We start from the raw sequence: 20,097 nt of genomic DNA, 5'->3' as shown, positions 1-20,097 counted from the left end.
TTCTTCTAGCCCTCTAGGGCTCTATGGGTCTGCAGCACATAAATTTACACAATAGTTCCGTCAGATTTTTTAGGTTTTCAAGCCCACAGACAATTTAGAGGAAGGAGAATTGCTAAAGTAGAAGTAACACTATTCTAGGAAGGGAAAAACTACCACCAAAAAAACAAGAGATAAAAAATTCTAATGGCATAATGATATGGCCAAACAGCTACCTCAGAAAAAAATTTCAGGACAAGCATGATCCATTGATTAGTGAAGGAAGAATAAATTATATTTAAAATAATGTTAAAGTTATAATGTTGATATTTAATTGGCATTTATTCACTTATAAAGTGCTCAGTTCCTATGATATGAAACATATGAAGTCTTACATTTTGAAACACTTTAGTCCAGGTTTTGATCTATGAAATCCGCAATGATTATTTAACAGTCAGTGCTTATGCCAGCATTTCTTGAGCACCCACTGGGTACAGAATATAGTAGGAAAAGAAGGCATATTGTCCCTGACCTCAGGAACTTGCATTCTAAGAGAAGTCTGTGCCTAAGGTGGCAAGTCATTATCCTCAGTTTGTGCTTCAAACTGTGGAAGGGTAATCTGATGGAGGGCTATGTACTGCAGAAGTCTTCTTAGGAGAGAGGTAAGTGTGAAATGAATTAAAAAACAATGGGGAAGGTTGGATACTGTTAAATATGTTTAAAACCAAAAGTATTGCTGTTGTCTCTTCAATTTACTATCGAATGAGTATTCACCTTTTTCAGCAAGAAACAAATGCTAATGGAATTAATGTAATTAAGTGGAAATCTAATGGAATTAAATCAGGTGTGGCACATGATCCTATAAAAGCACAGAACAGTCACTTCAAAACCTTCCCTTTATTCTGTCCTAAATGCCTGCTGCCAGGCTATAATCCGTGGCTGGTGAGAAAGAAAATGCTTTACTTTCACGTTCTCATTCTGTTATGCCCAGATGCCTGTGGTGCTCCACCAAGATATGAATCTATGATGCTCAAAGGTTCTCCTAATAACGTTTATCAACCTGGGGACAGTGTAGAATATCAGTGTCGCCCGGGATACATACGTATCGTTCCTCCTCTTCCTGTGTCTTCTGTTTGTCAGCCTGATAACACGTGGGAACCTCTCCAGGATGCTTGTAGAAGTAAGTACACAAAATCACTTACTTTTATTGCTCTAGAGACTTTCTCATATTTTAGACTTCATAGTTGATTACTGAAATGATGGTTTTCTTGTGCAAAGTTAGATTCTAGATAGCAATGTATTTTTTCATGCTTTGAAAATCTCCAGGAAACATTTTATTTGACTATTGATTCTCTGGGGAAATGGGATTCTTAAATTCAGCCATTTGTGACACCATGGATGGGACTTGAGAATAACATACTAAACAAAATAAATCAGTTAGAAAAAAGCTAAGAATCATGTAACTTCACTCATATGTGAGACATAAAACTGCAACTTACAGACACAGGCGACATTTTGGTGGTTACCAGAGGGAAGGGGGTTGGTGGGGCAAGTTAATAAAGGGTAAAGAGGACCAAATACATGACGACATAAATGATTTGACTTTAGGTGATGGGCACACAATGCAATATGCACATCATGTACCACAGAAATGTACACTTGGAACCTATGTAAACTTAGTAACCAATGTCACCCTAATAAATTTAATAAAAACCAATAAGAAAGAAACTATTTTCATGAATCTAATAAAGCAATGTAGAGTTTTTATTTTGATTCAAATCTGCTTAGACATTGGTATAAAACAACAAATTTGAAATTTCTTTCAGAAAAACCATGCCCACAGCTGCAAGATCCCACAAATGGTCAAGTGAACTATGTAAATGGAACTTACCAGTTTGGTTCACAGGCTCACTATGTTTGTAATAAGGGGTAAGTTGCTCCTTAGAGAAATAAGGTAAATGTTACTAGTTCTCTTTCTCTGTTATTTGGTTCTCTTCCTAAGCATTCCTATAATGTTGATTTCATCTTGTTTCCTGTGTGACAAGTCATATTTATAGCCAGTCAACTCTTGGGCTTTTTATGGATATGGAGACCAGTGTGTAATACATAGAAATTTCAATGAAAGGAAAGGAAAATTATATAATACTATATGTAATAATAAGCCTATTGTAGGCATTAGAAAAATGTAGTAATCATGGTGACATCATCCCAAATTAAATTACAGAAGGCTTGAGGGTGGGTAGGAGAGATATAGGGAGTGAGCGAAGGACAGAAACTAAGACTGCTCACTTTTTGGAATGTATGTTGAAACTTTGAATCAACTTCCAGAGCTACTTCAGAATAGTGTTAACATAAGAGCTGCTACAGCTCTTATTTAAAAGGAGTTGCTGACCACCAGATTTCACCACATCCAGCTTACTCATGAACTTTTCAGATTATTGTCATCCAACAGTCAAAAGCCTCCCATCATTTCTTCCTCTACAGAATCTGCACCTGTCCCAAAACTACCCCAGTTCTTCTGCACCCCCTTATATACAGAAAACGCGAATTCCTTCAAAATAACTTACATCTTTCTCATTAAAACTATAAAAGAACTCCATTAAATCCAGGATGGCAGAAATGTTTGCCTTCTGCATCTGTCCCTGCTGCTGGTAGATCAGACCGTGTGCCCCAGGACCTGGTTTGTTTTGTTTCTGTTTTTTCTCCCTGATAAGCATGTGGCCACTCAATGAACCTGTTCTTTCAGAAAAGCTTCCAGATGTGAAGGTTTATGTTAAACAACTTTATCCCATGTGGTCAGAGAAGCTACTTGATATGATTTCTATCTGTTTCACACCTTTTGATTGGTTGATGTTCATTTGTGACTGATGTATGGTCTATCCTGGAAGATGTCCCAAGTGCACATGAGGAGAATGTGTATTCAGCTCTATGGTGCTTTGTGACTGTGCAATCTAGCTGGTTAATTTTACTGTTGAAGTCCCTTTTTCTTATTTTTAGTCTTGTGCTATCAATTGTTGTGATTTTGATACTAAAGTCTCTAACTATTGTCGGAGATAGGCCTGTTATGTAAAAATGTGTATTTCTGTTTTCAGTTGTCAGCATTACTATATATATTTTAAAAGATTTTCAGTAGGTACATAAATACTTATAATCATTATATCCTCTTGAAGTATATAAAACTTACTAAAATATGATGTGCTTCTTGTGTCTTACAACCTTTTTCAATTCAAAGTCTGTTCTGTCTGAATTAGTATAGCCATCCTGCCCTCTTTTGGTTACAATTTGCATGGAATATTTTTTTCCATTCTTTCACTTTCAGCTCGTTCATGTCTTTGAATGTCAAGTTAGTTGCCTGCAGACAGCATGGAGTTGGATCTTTTGTTTTTTTTATCCATTCCACCCATATCTGCTTTTTGATTGTAGCGTATAATCCATTAAAATTTAAAGTAATTACCGACAAGAAGGGAGCTCTTTGTTTTCTTAAAGCTTTTTATTTTGCCCTTCATTTTGTATATTCCTATTTTTTATTAGTTGATCGTTGTAATGAAATATTGGAATGCCTTTCTCATTTCTTTTTGTGTATATTGAATAGTGACTTTGTCTGTGGTGCCCATGGGGATCACATTTAACATCCTAGAGTTATAACACAACAGTTTGAATTTATACCAACTTAACTCCAATAAATTACAATAATGGATTCAATCAGCTCCATCTCATCCCTCTGTAATAATAATTGCAATACTGGCTTCTTCTTCATTATTTATTTTCATTGGAAGACTAGGTTCTTAAATCACATAGAGAATAAAATGCATTTATAAACCATTGCCACAATAATTTTAGCTTTATTAGTTGCTCATGTATATACCTGCAGGAAGATGTTGGCCTGTCCAGCATGAGTTACTCTCTAGTGTCCTTTAATTTTATCTTTTAGGACACCCTGGAGCATTTTTTTGCAGGTGAGATGTAGTGAAAACAGATTCTCTTAACTTTTGATTTCTGGGACAGTCTTAGTATTTCCCTCACAATTGAAGCAGAATTTTGCTGTGTAGAAGATTTTTGGTTAACCATTTTTTCTACCCTTTTGAGTCTATTAGTTCAATGTCTTCTGGCCCCCAGGTTTCTGATGAGAAATCTGCTGATAATCATATTTAGAATCCTTTGTACTTGATAATTTGCACCTTCCCCCTTGTAGCTTTCAGAGTTCTCTCTTCATCACTCACTTTTGAAAGTAATAAACTTATGGGTCTTATTGTGGGTCTTTGAATTCATTTTACTTGGAGTTTGATGAGCTTTTTGGATATATATAGTCATGCCTTTTATCAACTTTGGGAAGCTTTTAGTCATTATTTCTTTAAATTTCTCGGCCCTTTCTCTTTGTCTTTCCCTTCAGGAATTTCCATAGTGCACAAATGTTGGTCTGCTTACTTGTGTCCCACAGGTCCCACAGGTCTCTTAGGCTCTTTTCTCTTCAATCTCTTCTCATTTTTGTTTCTCAGTGGCCACAAGAGGCACGCTACTGTGTTCTGACAATTTTTAAAACATACAATGCCAGGCTATTTAGACAAGGGCACTGGACCTGTTTTCCCTTAGATTGTCAAATAAAAAATTTCATCAAGTAGGGGTCTTCCTGAGCCATTCTTAAGAAGATACTCCAAACTGAAAAATATTCATAACACCCAAAAGTTGCCTAGCATTCACTGCATTCCAAATGTTAATTCACCTACTACTCAAAACATCTCCACAATATATATACCATTACCATAGATGAGGAATTTAAGAAAGAGAAACACTAACGGACTTGCCTAAGCTCAAAACACAAGTCAGTCTTGGAGCTGGATCCCAAATCCAGAAAGATAAGCTCTTGGGCCATATCTCTCTACTCAGTTGTTGTCCTGACTGAGAAGAATGGTGTGAGCAAGGACATGGAAGTGAGTGTGTGATCTGACTGCCAAAGGCAGCAAGCCCCAGTCTGTCAGGCAGGACAGATTTCCATAGACATTTTGGTCCGGGCCAATATGGGTTCATGTAAGAATCTCTTTAGTTCATTAAATTGCAGATTTGGTTATCACGTCCTGTAAATGTCACTTAAGAAAATTCTTCCTGAAGCTACTGTAGTGCAGAAAGACAACCACATAAAAAGTTCCTCATTTTATGTATTCTTGATAACTGAGAAAGAACACAATCAACATTTCTTTTCTCATTTAGTTATTACTTAATTGGAACAAAAATTCTATACTGTGAACTTTCTGGAACTACTGTGGAATGGAGTGGCAGTCCCCCGCAGTGTGAAAGTAAGTATATGCTCTCTTCAGCATTTAGAGCAGAAGGGCTCAGACTTCATCCCCTGGGGACTCTTTCATGCCTTGCAACGAGCAAAGACCCCCACAGAGCTCTTCTGCAGGTGGGTTAGTGCTACTGATATTCTTTATATTGGAAATAAAGCGGAGAAGTTTTCTATGTAATTATTTACTAATTCATTTTTAAAACAGTCAACTCAATACATGTTAACATATGCAATATATTTTTTGTGTAAAATCAAAAATTTCCAAAACAGACGTAGAGAAAAATGCCATTGCTTTACATTTTTTCTAATGTCTTCAGTATCTGGCTTAAAGAAGATTTCCAGATTCACTCCACTGCATCGTCAAACAATGTGAAGTTACTGGAAAATTCACTGTACACTAGTCAGGATGACAGTGAAAAACAGACAATAGAATCTTGGCTTACCTGTGAACTATTGATTTAAGAAGGGATGTAGCATTTCTCAACTAGCACTGAGTTTCCCTTAATCAGAAGTATATTTTCTCATTAAATTGTCAACATCTGTTATGATTAGAAAAAAAACTTAGCGAGGCCTTACAGATAAATACAGGTATTTTATTTAGGTATCTTATGTGGGTATTTAAGAAAGTTGATTTTATTCTAAAATTTTATTTCTCTATTAATGGTTTACATTGAGACAGTACATTTTCTCAAAGAAACTTTCTTTTAACTGAATATTGGATTCACAATTAGATTGTAGAAATCATATATTGTTAAATTTGTTGAAGGTCATTCACAGAACTTTACTAATATGCTCTTAATCTTTCACGTTTTACCTCTTATATCCTTTTTCTTTCTTTTTAAGAAATTTTGTGTCAACCACCTGGAAAAATATCAAATGGAAGATACACCAATAGCCACAAGGTTACATTTGAGTATAATGAAGTAGTATTTTATACTTGTGATCCTTCAAGTGGACCAGATGAATATTCCCTTATTGGAGAAAACAGGCTTATTTGTTCTGGGCATGACACATGGAGCAGTCACCCTCCTGAATGTAAAGGTAATAATATTTCCATTTATTTTCCTCTCATTCATAAATAGTGTGGAAGATTTACCAACTTTTAAATACGTTGGCCAACAAATTTTTCAAAAAGCCACTTTGCTTCTTTTTCCTGTTAAACTCGTTTCAAATTTAATTGAATACATGTCAAATAGAATAAAAAACAATTCTAGGTGTAGAATTTCCCACTCTTCACCCCACATGTTCTTGGCATTCCTGTTTAGACATTGTTAATTACTATGTATATGCATGAATTAAAATTTTCTGTTTTAAAAGCATCAAAAAAACATGCATCAGCTTTAAGAAAGTTTTATGTTATTATACGACAAGTATGACACTTCTTCACACTCATCAGATCTGACTGAAGGAAATGGTAGAATAAATTGTAAAAGACTAACCCTCTCACTGACAAGATTGATAAACTCCAGACAACACATATAGGCCTATCTTGTTTAATTGTGCTTTGCCTTATTGCAGTTTACACACATCGCATTTTTTTGCAAATTGAAGGCAATACCATAACCAGCAAAACAATTGTGACTTGCTTTACTTGGATTCTTACTTATTGCTATAGTCTGAAACAAACTCACATTATCTCAAAAATTTGCCTATACTTAAACAACAACGTTAAAGATATTGACCAACAGCAGGGAGACACTGGAGGGTATTTGACTCTTGAACAAAAGCAACAGTGAAAAACAGCAAAATATTTTCTCTTTTCAAGTGCATATGGAAAAATCTTTAGTACCATATTCTAGGCAATATGTTTTTTTTAGGTATAGTATATATGTATTAAAGTGAGCAAATCAAAAGAGCGTGGCTCAGTGAATTATCACAAAGTGAACACAGCTATGTAGCTATCACCCCGGTCAAGAAGTGGAGTATTAGAGTCTCAAAGTTCCGCTTGAATTCCTTACCAGTCCTCTCTACATCACGTCCTTCTTCCTTTCTGAACTTGTAGTGGGAGTGTTAATATCACAGATTCACTCGCCTGTTTTGGAAGTGGAAGGCTTCACTGCGTGTTCTTTCTAGGGTCTTGCACCGAGCATTCTAGGAGATTCACCAGTGGTATTGCAGGTAGCAGACGTTCAGCCCTGTTTGTTGCTATTGAAGATTCCTTTCTACAGCACTATCAGGGTTTTATGTATTAGTTCTGTTGTTTGCCTGTAGATTCTTTTGGATTTTAGTAGTTTATTTGTAGAAGCTAATGATTTATCCTTTGAGACTAATGGTTTAACTGTAGATTTAGATTTTTTTACGTGCCTATGTTTATATGCACCCTGTGAATAATGACAGTTTTCGTAATTCCTTTCCAACCATTTGGAACTTTTCCCCCTTTTTATCCTGGCTAGGACCTCTAGTAGAATGTTGACAATGAATGGTGACAGAGTCATCCTTGTCTGTTTTCCCCCTTCCAGAGGACACTTTCAATATTTTACTGTTAGGTATGATGTTAGCTTATGAGTTTGTTTTATAGACATTTCAGTTATTAGAGTAAGGAAGTTTCCTCCTATTTCTGCTTTGCTGGGTGTGTGTGTGATTATGCGTTTCTCATGGATCTTCTTTATCAAATTCTTCCCTGTATCAATTGAGATAATTACAAGAATCTTCTGCCCTGGCTGGTGTAGCTCAGTGGGTTGAGCATGAGTCTGAGAACCAAACAGCTGTGATTTGATTCCCATTCAGGGCACATGCCTGGGTTGCAGGCCAGTTCCCAGCAGGGGATGCATGAGAGGCCACCATACATTGATATTTCTCTCCCTCTCTCCTTCCCTCCCCCTCTAAAGATAAACAAATAAAATATTTTTTAAAAAGAGATAAGCATATGGAACAACCTTTAGTACCATATTCTAGGCAATATGTTTTTTAAAAAAAAAATTACTTCAAAAATTGAAATTCTGTGCAGTATACTATCTTTACAATAGAATGTATATAGAAATCAGAACAGATATCTGTAAAACTCCCAAATTTTTGAAAACTATGCAGAACACTTCTAACTAAACCACAATAAAATAAGGAGTCACAGGGAAATTGGAAACTTCTGAACTGAATAAAAATGATAACAGAATATTTCAACATTTCAAAAGTTTTGGAATACAGCAATAGCATAGCTAAGACAGATATTCATAGCATGAAATACTTATATTAGGACAAGAGAAAAGTTTCAGATTGATAATCTAAGCTTTCAACTTTAAGAAACTAAGAAAGAAGAGAAAATTGAACTCAGACCTAGAAAACAGAACAAAATAATCAAAACAGACATCAATAAAATTGAAAACAATGTAGGGAGAATCATTGAAAGCAACACCTGGTTCTTGGAGAAGAGCAGGAAAATGGATAAACTCATAGTCAACCTGAGAAAAAAAACACAAGATACAAATCACCAACATCAACAATGAAGAAGAGAACATCACTAAATATTCCACATACTTGAAGGACAATAAGGAATAACGTACAACTTTATTCCAACAAATTTGACATTTAAGCCTTTTCACAAAAAGAACTGCAGACCCCATGTTGTCACTAGGAATTCTACTAAACACTTAATGAATAAATAATAACAGCTCTATGTAAACTCTTCAATGAAATACTATGAGGAAATAGTTCTCACCTCATCTCATAAGGACAGCATTACTCTGATACCTAAACCAGACAAAACATTGCAGGAAAATTAAAAACAATATCCACTATGAACATACAACCAAAATCATTAAACAAGTAAAATTTTGTCATATAGAAAAATAAGAATGTATCATAATCAAGTAAGATTTTTCCATGAATGCAAATTCAAAAATTAATCAGTATAATTTACCTTATAAAGAGACTATAAAGAAGAAAAGACATATAATCATCATAAGAGAATTTGACAGAATTCATCATCTTTCATGGCAAAGCTTCTTAGCAAACCAGGAATAGAAGGAGCTTAACTATCTCAACCTCATAAAAGGCACCTACAAGAATCACACAGACTTTACACTTGACAAAATATTTATTTTGCAACTGAGGTAGGAATGAGACAAGGATGTCTACTCCTACCATTCTACTCATCATTATATACTGAAGGTTCTACTGAGTACAATAAGGCAAGATATAGAAATAAGCATATATAAGGGAAAGGAAGAAATAAAATGGACTTATTCAGTTATGACATTATTATCTGTGTGGAAAATATGAAAGAGTGAATGAAGTCTTACCAAGGTTGCAAGACACAAGCTCAATGTACAGAAATCAATGGTATATCTATAACTAGCTATAAACAATTAGAAATTTAAAAAGTATCATTTACAACTCTGAACTACATAAAATATTTACAAATGAATCTAACAATACTTGTGCAATATTTGAATTGTTAGGACAACTAAACACTTAAAAAATTAAAGAAGACTTTAATAGTCAGCAATTCATTGTTCATGGATTGCAAGAATCAATGTAATAAAGATATTGATTCCCTGTAACTGATCTATAAATTGAGTATAATCCCAATAAAAATCTCAGTATACATTTTATAAAAATTGACAAACTGATTCTAAAATGTATATGGAAAGATAAAAGGATTACAAGAGTCAAAATAATTCTGAATAAAATAAAAGATTCATTCTATCTGGTGTCAAGCCTTATACAACATACTCCAATGCATATAATAGAAAACAGTGGAACAGAACAGAATCTAGAATAAACCCTTTCATATGGGCCCAGTTGATTTTATCACACATGTACAAACAAATTCAATGGAAAAAATGGTAAAAGTTCAGGCAGAACTGAACATCAATATGTCATAAAAGAAAACCACAACCCATGTTAGCACCATATTCAAACATGCAGTAAAAATAGATCTCAGACTTAACCTAAAGTCAAAATTATAACACTTTTACTTGAAAATGCAGATCATAGTCATAACTTGGCCAAAGATTTCTTAAGTGCAAAATTGTGATCCTTTAAAAAACTCAAAACTTCTGCTTTCAAAAGATATTGTTATAACAATTTTTAAAAATGCACCAAACACTGGAGAAAATATTGCCAAAGCACATATCTGATAGTTAATTTGTATCAAAGATATATAAAAATCTCTCAAAACACAATCATTTAAAAACAACCTAATTTTTTTTTAATGAGAAAAATATTTGATGACCCCTATTTCATCAAATTAAATATATGGATGGGAAAAAGTACATGCAAAGTTGGTCTGTATAATTAATAAATACAAAAATATAATTTAAAACCACAATGAGATATCACTAAACACCTACTAAAATGGCTGAAAATAAAAACAAGGAAGAAACTAAAAATACCATCTTCTGGGAAGAGTATAGAACAATTGAAATATTCAGACATAATTGTTAAGAGTGCAAAGTGGTAGGTTCACTTTGGAACACTGTTTAGCAATTTCTTATAAAGTTAAAGATATACTCTCTGTACAATGCAGCAATCCAAGTAAATTAAAATATGTTCACATACAAACCTATATAAAAATATTTAAAACAGCATTAGTTGTGATCACCCCATTATGGAAACATCCACATACTCTTCATCTGGTGAATGAATGAACAGCTGTGGTACATCCATATAATGGATTAACATTCCTCGATAAAAAAGCAGTAAGCTTCTTCTAACCCACACAATGACAGCAATGAACATCAAATGCATTATGCTAAGTGAAACTAGCTGCACTCAGAGGTTGTGTCCCATTATGACACTCTGGAAAAGAAACACTCTAGTGATACAGATCAGTGGTTGGCTGGTTGGGGGAGGGGGTTGGAGGTGCTTGTGGAGAGGGTGGATTACAAAATGGCACAAGGAAATAGTAGAGAATAATGGAACTCTTTCATGTCTGTTGTGTTGGAAATTACATGATCAGTGTTTGCATTTATTGAACATCATACAAGCTATATGCTTAAAATGGTTTTACTGTGTGTAAATTATATACAGTAAACCTAACTTAAAATCATTACCATGAGTAACAGCAGTTTAGCACAACATAGAAAAGGTCAGTGAACATGAAGTGAGAACAGTAGAAATCCAGCCTGATTTGAAAATGTAAAGAGAAAGAGAAAGACTCACAACCTGGGGAAGAGTAGCAGGCAGCAAACATGTGTCTTAATGGAGCTTCAGAAAGAGAGAGAAAACAACAGTATGGAACTGTTCAAATAAATAATGTTCAAAAAATATCCACATTATGTCCAAAGCAACAACACACGAGTCCAGGAAATTCAGTGACCCTAGCAGGATAAATAAATTTTTAAATTTATTAAGAACCCCCCACTAAACACATCATGGTTTAACTTCTGAAAACAAAAGATAAAAAGAAAAACAGCCAATGACACAAAAGAAATGTATTACATTGCCCCATCCCTCTAAGTAAGAATGACAGCTGACTTCTTTTAATGTGGACAAGAAGACAATGCTGTCCGATAATATGCTGAAAAAATAAAAATAAAACAGGTAAAAGAAATCTCTATCGAGGAGAAATCTTTTAAAACTAAAGGGAAAGTTTGAAGAAAAAACAAACAAAAAAACCCTTTTGAGACAAAAGGGAAGAGAATTGTCACTACCCTAACTTAATTTCAAGAATTGCTAAAGGAGGTTCTTCAAGTTGAAGGGAAAAGATACTTGATGTTAAAGGTGAGATCATATGGTATTTGTCCTTCAACACCTGGCTTATTTCACTCAGCATAATGCTTTCCAGTTCCATCCATGCTGTTGCAAAAGGTAGGAGCTCCTTCTTTGTTTCTGCTGCATAGAATTCCATTGTGTATATGTACCATAGTTTTGGGATCCATTCATTTACTGATGGACACTAGGTTGCTTCCAACTCTTGGCTATTGTAAATTGTGCTGATGTGAACATTGGGGTGCATATGTTCTTTTGGATTGGTGTTTTGGGGTTCTTAGGATACAATCCCAGTGGAATTGCTGGGTCAAAAGGCAGGTCCAATTTTAGTTTTCTGAGAAAATTCCATACTGTTTTCCATAATGGTTGTACCAGTCTGCAATCCCACCAACAGTGGACCAGAGTCCCCTTTTCCCCACATATGATCTCACCTTTAACAGGAAGCTAAACAACAGCACAAACAAGCAAGCAAATTATAACCAAAGACACTGAAATAGAGAACAGGCTGACAGTGACCAGAGGGGAGAGGAGAGGGAATTTCAAGGGAAATAGGGGAGGGATTTAGAGGAACGTATATAAAGGATACATGGACATCAACTGAGAAGGGTGGAAATGGGAGGGAGGGGGGAGCACGGGGGGGGGGGGATGGGAGTAATAAACAGAACACTGACCTCGAAAAATAATTAAATAAATATTTTTTAAAAAGATACTTGATGGAAACTCGGGTCTATGTGTAAGGACGAAGAGCACTCTTCTGGTTTACAAGGCAGCTCATGATAGAACCTTTTGTGTTGCTCAGATTTACTCTCATAAGACGTTCTCTTGTACTTAATGCCCAGCCCAGTGTTTTCTTTTGTCTGTGATTTTTTTCCAAATTTTGCCATACCCATTGTTGGATCCTGAAATCAACCTAGAGGGTGGTGTCCAATATTTTACTTGCTAAGAAGCAGAACAGAATGGTAAATACCAGAATACATGGGTACAAGGGCTAATATTAAGTTTTAGCTTTACCTCAGGCCTGTGGGATTACAATATAAACTGTGGTTTTTGATGTCTGAGTTCCATTGCAAAATATTTGGAACACAGTCCTAACTCCAGTAGCTTTTCTATTTCTTGAACACCCCAGTTCTTGTATGTTGATAGCTGATGACTTTCTCTCGGCATATCTTTGCGTGGCTACTTTGTTTTCAATATTTGAGCTCAAATACTACCTTTTTACAAGCACCTTTCTTTCCTGCCTCTCTAAAACCTCAGGATACTGAGTCAAAGTCAGCATTAAATTTATTTTAAGAAATCCCTAGAAGTAAAGAGCATCCAAAGTTGTTTTGAACTTACCCGAAAATTCTATGTGGTAGTCAGGCCTTTCTGAAAACTTGTCAGTAGTGGGAAAACATATAGGAAACCAATAATCTATCATGACAGTCTGTCCTAAGTGGGAAAGATGATAAAAATGACAAATAAAGTCTTTATTTTTTTAAATTAACATTCTGCCTTCCATGTTTTCTCTTTATCCCCAAGGGAAATAACTATTTTGCACTAGTTTTTTTCATTCCTATGTTAATTCTGGAATTTTCCATTAATTCTGGAATTTCTCTGCTTTTCAGTGGTCAAATGTGAATATCCAGTGCTTAAGAATGGAAGACTGGTGTCAGGAGTTGCAAGAAAGTTTTACTACAAGGCAAAGGTTACATTTGAATGCCTGTCGGGTTTTTACCTTGAAGGCAGTAGCACTATCTCGTGTGGACCTAACAGTACTTGGGAGCCTAAGATGCCAAAATGTATTAAAGGTACAAAGGGTGTCTTTTATTTCTAGATTTTATTTCTCAGACATTAAATATCAATGATACTGAATAACTGGGGCGGGAGAGGGCTGGGATGGGAATAGAAGACAGAAAACTGTACTTGAAAAACAATTAAATAAATTAATTTTAAAAATAAAATAAAATAAAGAATGCTTTTTAGTTTTTGGCTTGTCAATATTTCTTTCATATGGCCTAATTAATACTATAGTCTCTTTTTGCTTCATTTGACCTATTGGGGCATGTATCTAATAAGAATCTATCTTGGTCGTTTATTGACTCATTGAATCCTAAATTGGAAAATCCTTATATGGTACCAGACTTTCCTTCTGTAGACATGTTTTGAAGCTCTTTGAAAGGAATAACCTGGTCATTGAGTAAATAGCATTTTAATGAAGTATAAAGTGCTCCTCAATGTAATGCAGGGATGAAAGAATAAAGTTAAATATTTTCTGATATCTTAAAAAAAAGAAAGAAAAGAAGCAGCTTTTGTAATTAACTCTATCTCATATTCATTTCTGTGACAGGTGTATGACATAAAATTTGTGTTTCTGTAGGTTCTCAGCACACTACATACATCACATAGGTGTCTGTTGTTCAGCACTTCTTAGGTGTAAAAATGTATAGCAATCATATTTCACAGTAAATTAAGAATGAAAATTTTTACCTAATGGTTGATCCTGTCTTCTTTATTTTTTTCCCAGGGTCAACACCTCTCAGTACAAAACCTACAATTTCCAGTTTCTCAGGTTTAGTACTATCTGCTTGTATTTTCCAAAATTCTTTAAATGCCAGGTGACGTTTTAAAAATCCTTTAAATGTCTGTGATTTACACTCATCCATAATTTTTAGTTGTGCAAGGAGAAAGAACCTATTCACAGCCATTGTAGTTGTTACACTTAGTGATTTTGAAACTATTTGCCACAGTTTGCAGACATTGGAACAAACTTGGGAACAAGTTAGGTAAACCTTGAACGTCTTTCCTTGTGTGTAAAATGAGTTAATGTCTTCCTCACTGGGTGATAGTGAGTTAGAATGGGATGCACTTGGAGCACTTAGCACAGTGCCCATCATACAGGAAGCTCTTAAGGGAGTTCATTTATGACTTACAGCATCGCTCCAGTTAATACTAGTGATGAGAAAGGCCCATGGCTTGTTTTTCAATACACATCTTTTCTATGTCATTAACATTACTAATCTGTTATTTAAAAATCTGCTGATAACTCTATAGGGTATCTTCATGATGCAGGATGATGTTGTAGTTCCTGGACCTAGTTTTGCTCCTAGTACCATATGTAGTAATACCTAAACAGGGAAACATCTGCTGTCTCTAGAACAAGACCCCCACCTTTCCCTTTGTCATATAGTTATTCTTTTTCTCCTTACTGGGCCTTTTTATTTGGGAACAGAAAGTAGATTTCATAGCAACTGAAAGTCAGAAAACCTCTTTTGTTATTGGAATGAAATGGAGGACTTCTTGCATGGACTTCTGATGAGCTGCTCTGCTTAAGCCTTGGGAGATTATTTTGGTATGGTGGACAGAGCCGTCCTCCTGATTTCAGTGGTGCTGTCTCTGGTTCCTCTCTAGTTTCAGCAGAAACAAGACCCAAGAGCAACGCAGTAGGCACCACATAAGCACAGTTTCACTTTCTGTGGTTTCACTTACCCACAACCACGGTCACAAAATATTAAATGGAAATTCCAGGAATAAGTAACTCATTAGTTTGAAGTCATTTGCCATTCTGAACAACACGATGAAATCTCACACTGCCCCACTCTTCCCCACCCAGGGACTCATGCCTTGGTTCAGTGTGTTCACCTCATTTCTGATCACATTGTGAGATGGCACCTCACATCCTCACTAGAAGAAGGGAGAGTGCAGTACAATAAGATATGTTCAGAGGGAGAGACCACATTCACATTATTTTTATTACAGGAAGTTGTAAACTTCCATTTGTTCCATTTTATTAGCAGGAGGGAGAGACCATTTTATTAGTTCAGAGGGAGAGACCACATTCACATTATTTTTATTACAGGAAGTTGTAAACTTCCATTTGTTCCATTTATTGTTGTTAATCTCTTAGCTTGCCTAATTTATAAATTAAACTTTACTATAGTTGTATTTGTATAATAGAAATATAATGTATATATGGTTCAGCACTCTCCAGGTTTCCAGGCATCAGTGGGGCTTGTGGGATGTATCCCATGTAGACAAGGGGGGACTAATGTGGTGGGAAGAGCTTTAGCCTGGGCAGACCTCACACAAGGTCCTAATTTAGCTCTACTTACTCCAATAATATCATTTCTGTGGGTGTTAAACATGAGCACGTTGAACTCAGAACAAATTTCCATTACTGGTTTCTCATTTGTTGGTATATTTCCTATTCTCCTAATATTTTAAGGGATTGAGGGGAATTACGCCTGTTAACACAGTAATTAGAACACTTTTTTATAATTCTCCTACACCTGGAAACTGGTAGCATCCTTAAGTACCTTAGCTGAGTGCTGTGAGGTTTTAGAGGCAGGAAAAATGGTTTTTTTGCGACTGCTATATTAAGTTTGCATGTGAAGTTTGCAGACTGATATATTAAGTTTGCATGTGAAGTTTATACTCATTAGCCCATCTGTGTCAACTCACCTGGTCCTAGTGGATATATGCACTGTGGAATACTGTATTGATCGGCTCTTTTATTTTTTTAATTTTTTTATTTCAAAATGTAAAATAACTTTATATTTATCTGGGATTTTTTGCAATTTAGTAAAAAGTTTCACTTATGATTTGAGATATTTATTTTTTAACTTTGTTTATTGTTGTTCAAGTACAGTTGATAAGCTCTTTTGAAAGAGTTGACGATAAGTATTGCACAAAGGACTTATATAACACTGATACTGTTTAGTGTTTCAGGGGAGAGGGGATTGTGAGGAACTGTTTATAAAGAAGATAATCTATAGGGATTTTTTCTTAAATATGAAAATTCCTCATGGGAATTTCAATCATTTTTATCATCAGTTAGAGGAAACTATAAAAAGCTAGTAGCAACATATGAAATATGAGAAGGTAGATATACATGCCCAAACATGAAAAATGTGAAATACTACGTAAAAAAAAAATAAGAATTATGTAGTATGATAGGGATTGGATGGCAGATTTTTAAAGATACATATTTTTTAAACACCTTGTTTTTATGATTTTCTATTATAGGATTTCTATTCTAAGATATAAAGCTGCAGTGAACATTCTTAAGCAAAATCCATATAGGAACTTTCCATAGTAGAATTGCAAAGATAGGAAAGTGTGTGTATTTTTCATTCAGAGAAAGAATTAATCTTTGTAAAAAAATAAAAAGTCAAATTAAATCTCTAATTTTGTATAGATAAAGCTGGTGAATGTAATCAAATTTATTTTTTGAGGTGTCAAGCCTGTTGTTCCAACTACACCTCCCACTGCAAGTCAACCAGGTTCAGTAACACTTTATCCAATTTATATTGTTAAGAATTTCATAAGGTGATGAGTAAAAAATGTCATGTGTTAATTTGTGTTTGTTTCATTATATACAAAGAAGCTGAACTTTTTCTCATCCCTACTTACTTATTCATATTCTTTGCAAAATTTTCTATTATATTTTTAAAATATTTTTTGTTGGTTTGTCAACTTATTATAAATTAAAGCCCTGATAACAGGAAGTGAATCATATTTATCTTTGCCTTATTTTTACTAATCACCTTTCTCTTAAGATTTTATATGTTTGGATATAGATTGCTTTTTATAAGTTCTAAGTATGTAAGTAATAGTATACAATATAAGTTTATAAAAATTCAAGTATTACAAAAAAGTATATGGAGTAAAAGATTAGTTTCCTTCTGTTTCTCTAATTCATTACCTGAATTACTCACTTAATAATTTAAGTGTCTTTTTTTTAAATTTTAACTGTTGTTCAAGTACAGTTTTCTGTCTTTTACTCCCATCCCAGCCCACCAACCCAGCCTTCCCCCCTCCCTCACATTTCCAATCCCCTAGTTTTTATCAATGTGTCTGTTATACTTGTTCCGGTAAATCCTTCCCCTTTTCCCCTGAAATTCCCTCCCCTCTTCCCTCTGGTCACTGTCAGCCTGTTCTCTATTTCAGTGTCTTTGGTTATATTTTTCTTGTTTGATTGTTTTGTTGTTTAGGTTCCTGTTAAAGGTGAGATCATATTGTATCTGTCTTTCACCTCCAGGTTTATTTCGCTTAGCATAATGCTTTCCAGTTCCATCCACGCTGTAACAAAGGGTAGGAGCTCCCTCTTTCTTTCTGTTGCAGAGAATTCCATTGTGTAAATGTACCATAGTTTTTGGATCCATTCATTTACTGATGGGCACCTAAGTTGCTTCCAACTATTGGCTATTGTTAATTGTGCTGCTATGAACATTGGGATGCATAGGTTCTTTTGGATTGGCGTTTCAGGGTTCTTAGGATATAATCTTAGCAGTGGAATTGCTCAGTCAAAAGGCAGATCCCTTTTTAGTTTTATGAGAAAATCCCATTCTGTTTTCCATAGTGGTTGTACCAGTCTGCAATCCCACCAACAGTGCACTAGGATTCCCTTTTCTCCACAACCTCTCCAACACTTGTTTGTTGCTTTGTTCATGATGACCATTCTGACCTATGTGAAGCGGTATCTCATTGTGGTTTTAATTTACATCTCTGTGTGATAGCTAGCAATACTGAGCATCTTTTCATGTTCCTCTGGATCCTCTGTATGTCCTCCTTGGAGAAGTGTCTATTCAAGTCCTTTGCCCACTTTTTAATTGGGTTGCTTGTCTTCTTAGAGTGGAGGCGTGTGAGTTCTCTATGTATTTTAGAGATTAAACCCTTGTCTGAGGTATCATTGGCAAATATGTTTTCCCATACACTTGGTTCTCTTTTTATTTGGATACTGTTTTCTTTAGCCATGCAGAAGCTTTTTATTTTGATGAGATCGAATTTGTTTTTTTTTTTCTTTATGTCCCTGCTCTAGGAGACATATCAGTGAAAATATTGCTGCATGAAATACCTGAGGTTTTTCTGCCTATGTTTTCCTCTAGGACTTTAATGGTGTTATGGCTTATATTTAATTATTTTATCCACCTTGAATTTACCTTTGTGTATGGTATAAGTTGGTACTCGAGATTCATTTTTTTGCCCGTAGCTGTCCAGTTCTCCTAACACCATTTGTTGAAGAGGCTATCTTTTGATGTTGCTGCTCCCTTTGTCAAATATTAACTACCGTGGAGATTTGGGTTTATTTCTTGTCTCTCTGTTCTGTTCCACTGGTCCATATGCCTGTTATTATGCCAGTACCAGGCTATTTTGATTACAGTGGCCTTGTAATACAGTTTGGTATCAGGTATTGTGATCCCTCCTACCTTGCTCTTCTTTCTCAAAATCGCAGCAGGTATTTGGGTTCATTTATGGTTACATATAAATTTTTGAAGTGTTTGTTCTATGTCTGTGAAATATGTCATCGGTACTTTAATAGGTATTGCATTGAATCTGTAAATTGATTTGGGTACCATGAACATTTTGATGATGTTAATTCTTCCAATCCATGAACATGGTATATGTTTCCATTTGTTTGTGTCTTCCTTGATTTCTTTCTTCAGTGTTGTGTAGTTTTCTGCATACAAGTCTTTTACCTCCTTGGTTAGGTTTATTCATAGGTATTTTATTTTTCTTGTTGCTATACTGAATGGTATTTTTTTCTTGATTTCTGCTTCTGCTGTTTCATTGTTGGTATACAAAAATTTCTCTGATTTTTGGATATTGACTTAGTATCCTGCTGTTTGACAAATTCATTTATTAGGTGGAGCAGTTTTTGGGTGGAGTCTATAGAATTTTCTATGTACACTATCATGTCATCTGCAAACAATGACAGTTTTGTTTCCTCCTTTCCAATTTGGATGCCTTTTATTTCCTTTTCTTGTCTGATTGCTGTAGCTAGGACTTCCAATACTATGTTGAATAGAAGTGGTGAAAGTGGACAACCTGGTCTTGTTCCTGATCTTGGTGTAAAAGCTTTTAGTTTTTGCCCATTGAGTATATTTTTAACTGTAGGTCTCTCATATATGGCCTTTATTATCTTGAGGGATGTTTCCTCTATTCCACTTTAGTGAGTGTTTTTATCATAAATGGGTGCTGTACCTTATCAAATGCTTTTTCCACATCTATTGATATGATCATGTGATTTTTGTCTTTGCTTTTGTTTATGTGATGTATTGCATTTATTAATTTGTGAATATTATACCATCCTTTCATCGCTGGGATGAATGCCACTTGATCATGGTGTATGATCTTCTTAATGTATTGTAGGATGCAGTTTGCCAATATTTTGTTGAGGATTTTAGCATCTATGCTCATGAGCAATATTGGCC

The 20,097-nt window shown here is 34.9% G+C and overlaps 1 protein-coding gene across 4 annotated transcripts in view; it reads left to right on the top strand.

Moving 5' to 3' along the window:
• Positions 1-864: 864 nt before the first annotated feature.
• LOC118980773 (membrane cofactor protein-like) overlaps positions 865-20,097 on the top strand; it is a 41,386-nt gene continuing 22,153 nt past the window's right edge. For 2 of the 4 annotated variants that reach the window (XM_037037409.1, XM_037037407.1), the window contains exons 1-7: positions 865-1,156; positions 1,803-1,905; positions 5,182-5,267; positions 6,104-6,301; positions 13,513-13,695; positions 14,412-14,456; positions 17,119-17,166. In XM_037037409.1, coding sequence (XP_036893304.1) covers positions 931-1,156; positions 1,803-1,905; positions 5,182-5,267; positions 6,104-6,301; positions 13,513-13,695; positions 14,412-14,456; positions 17,119-17,166 — 889 coding nt within the window. In that variant the 5' untranslated portion in view covers positions 865-930. The remainder of the gene's footprint in view (positions 1,157-1,802; positions 1,906-5,181; positions 5,268-6,103; positions 6,302-13,512; positions 13,696-14,411; positions 14,457-17,118; positions 17,167-20,097) is intronic. The other 2 variants (XM_037037410.1, XM_037037411.1) reach the window with 2 other exon arrangements.

The sequence above is a fragment of the Sturnira hondurensis genome, unplaced genomic scaffold (genome assembly GCF_014824575.4).
Source record: "Sturnira hondurensis isolate 20B ecotype Veracruz unplaced genomic scaffold, ASM1482457v3 Scaffold0023344, whole genome shotgun sequence".
NCBI lineage: Eukaryota > Metazoa > Chordata > Mammalia > Chiroptera > Phyllostomidae > Sturnira > Sturnira hondurensis.
Note: the sequence above shows the minus strand (reverse complement) of the source record. Positions and strands in the feature narration are given on the sequence as shown.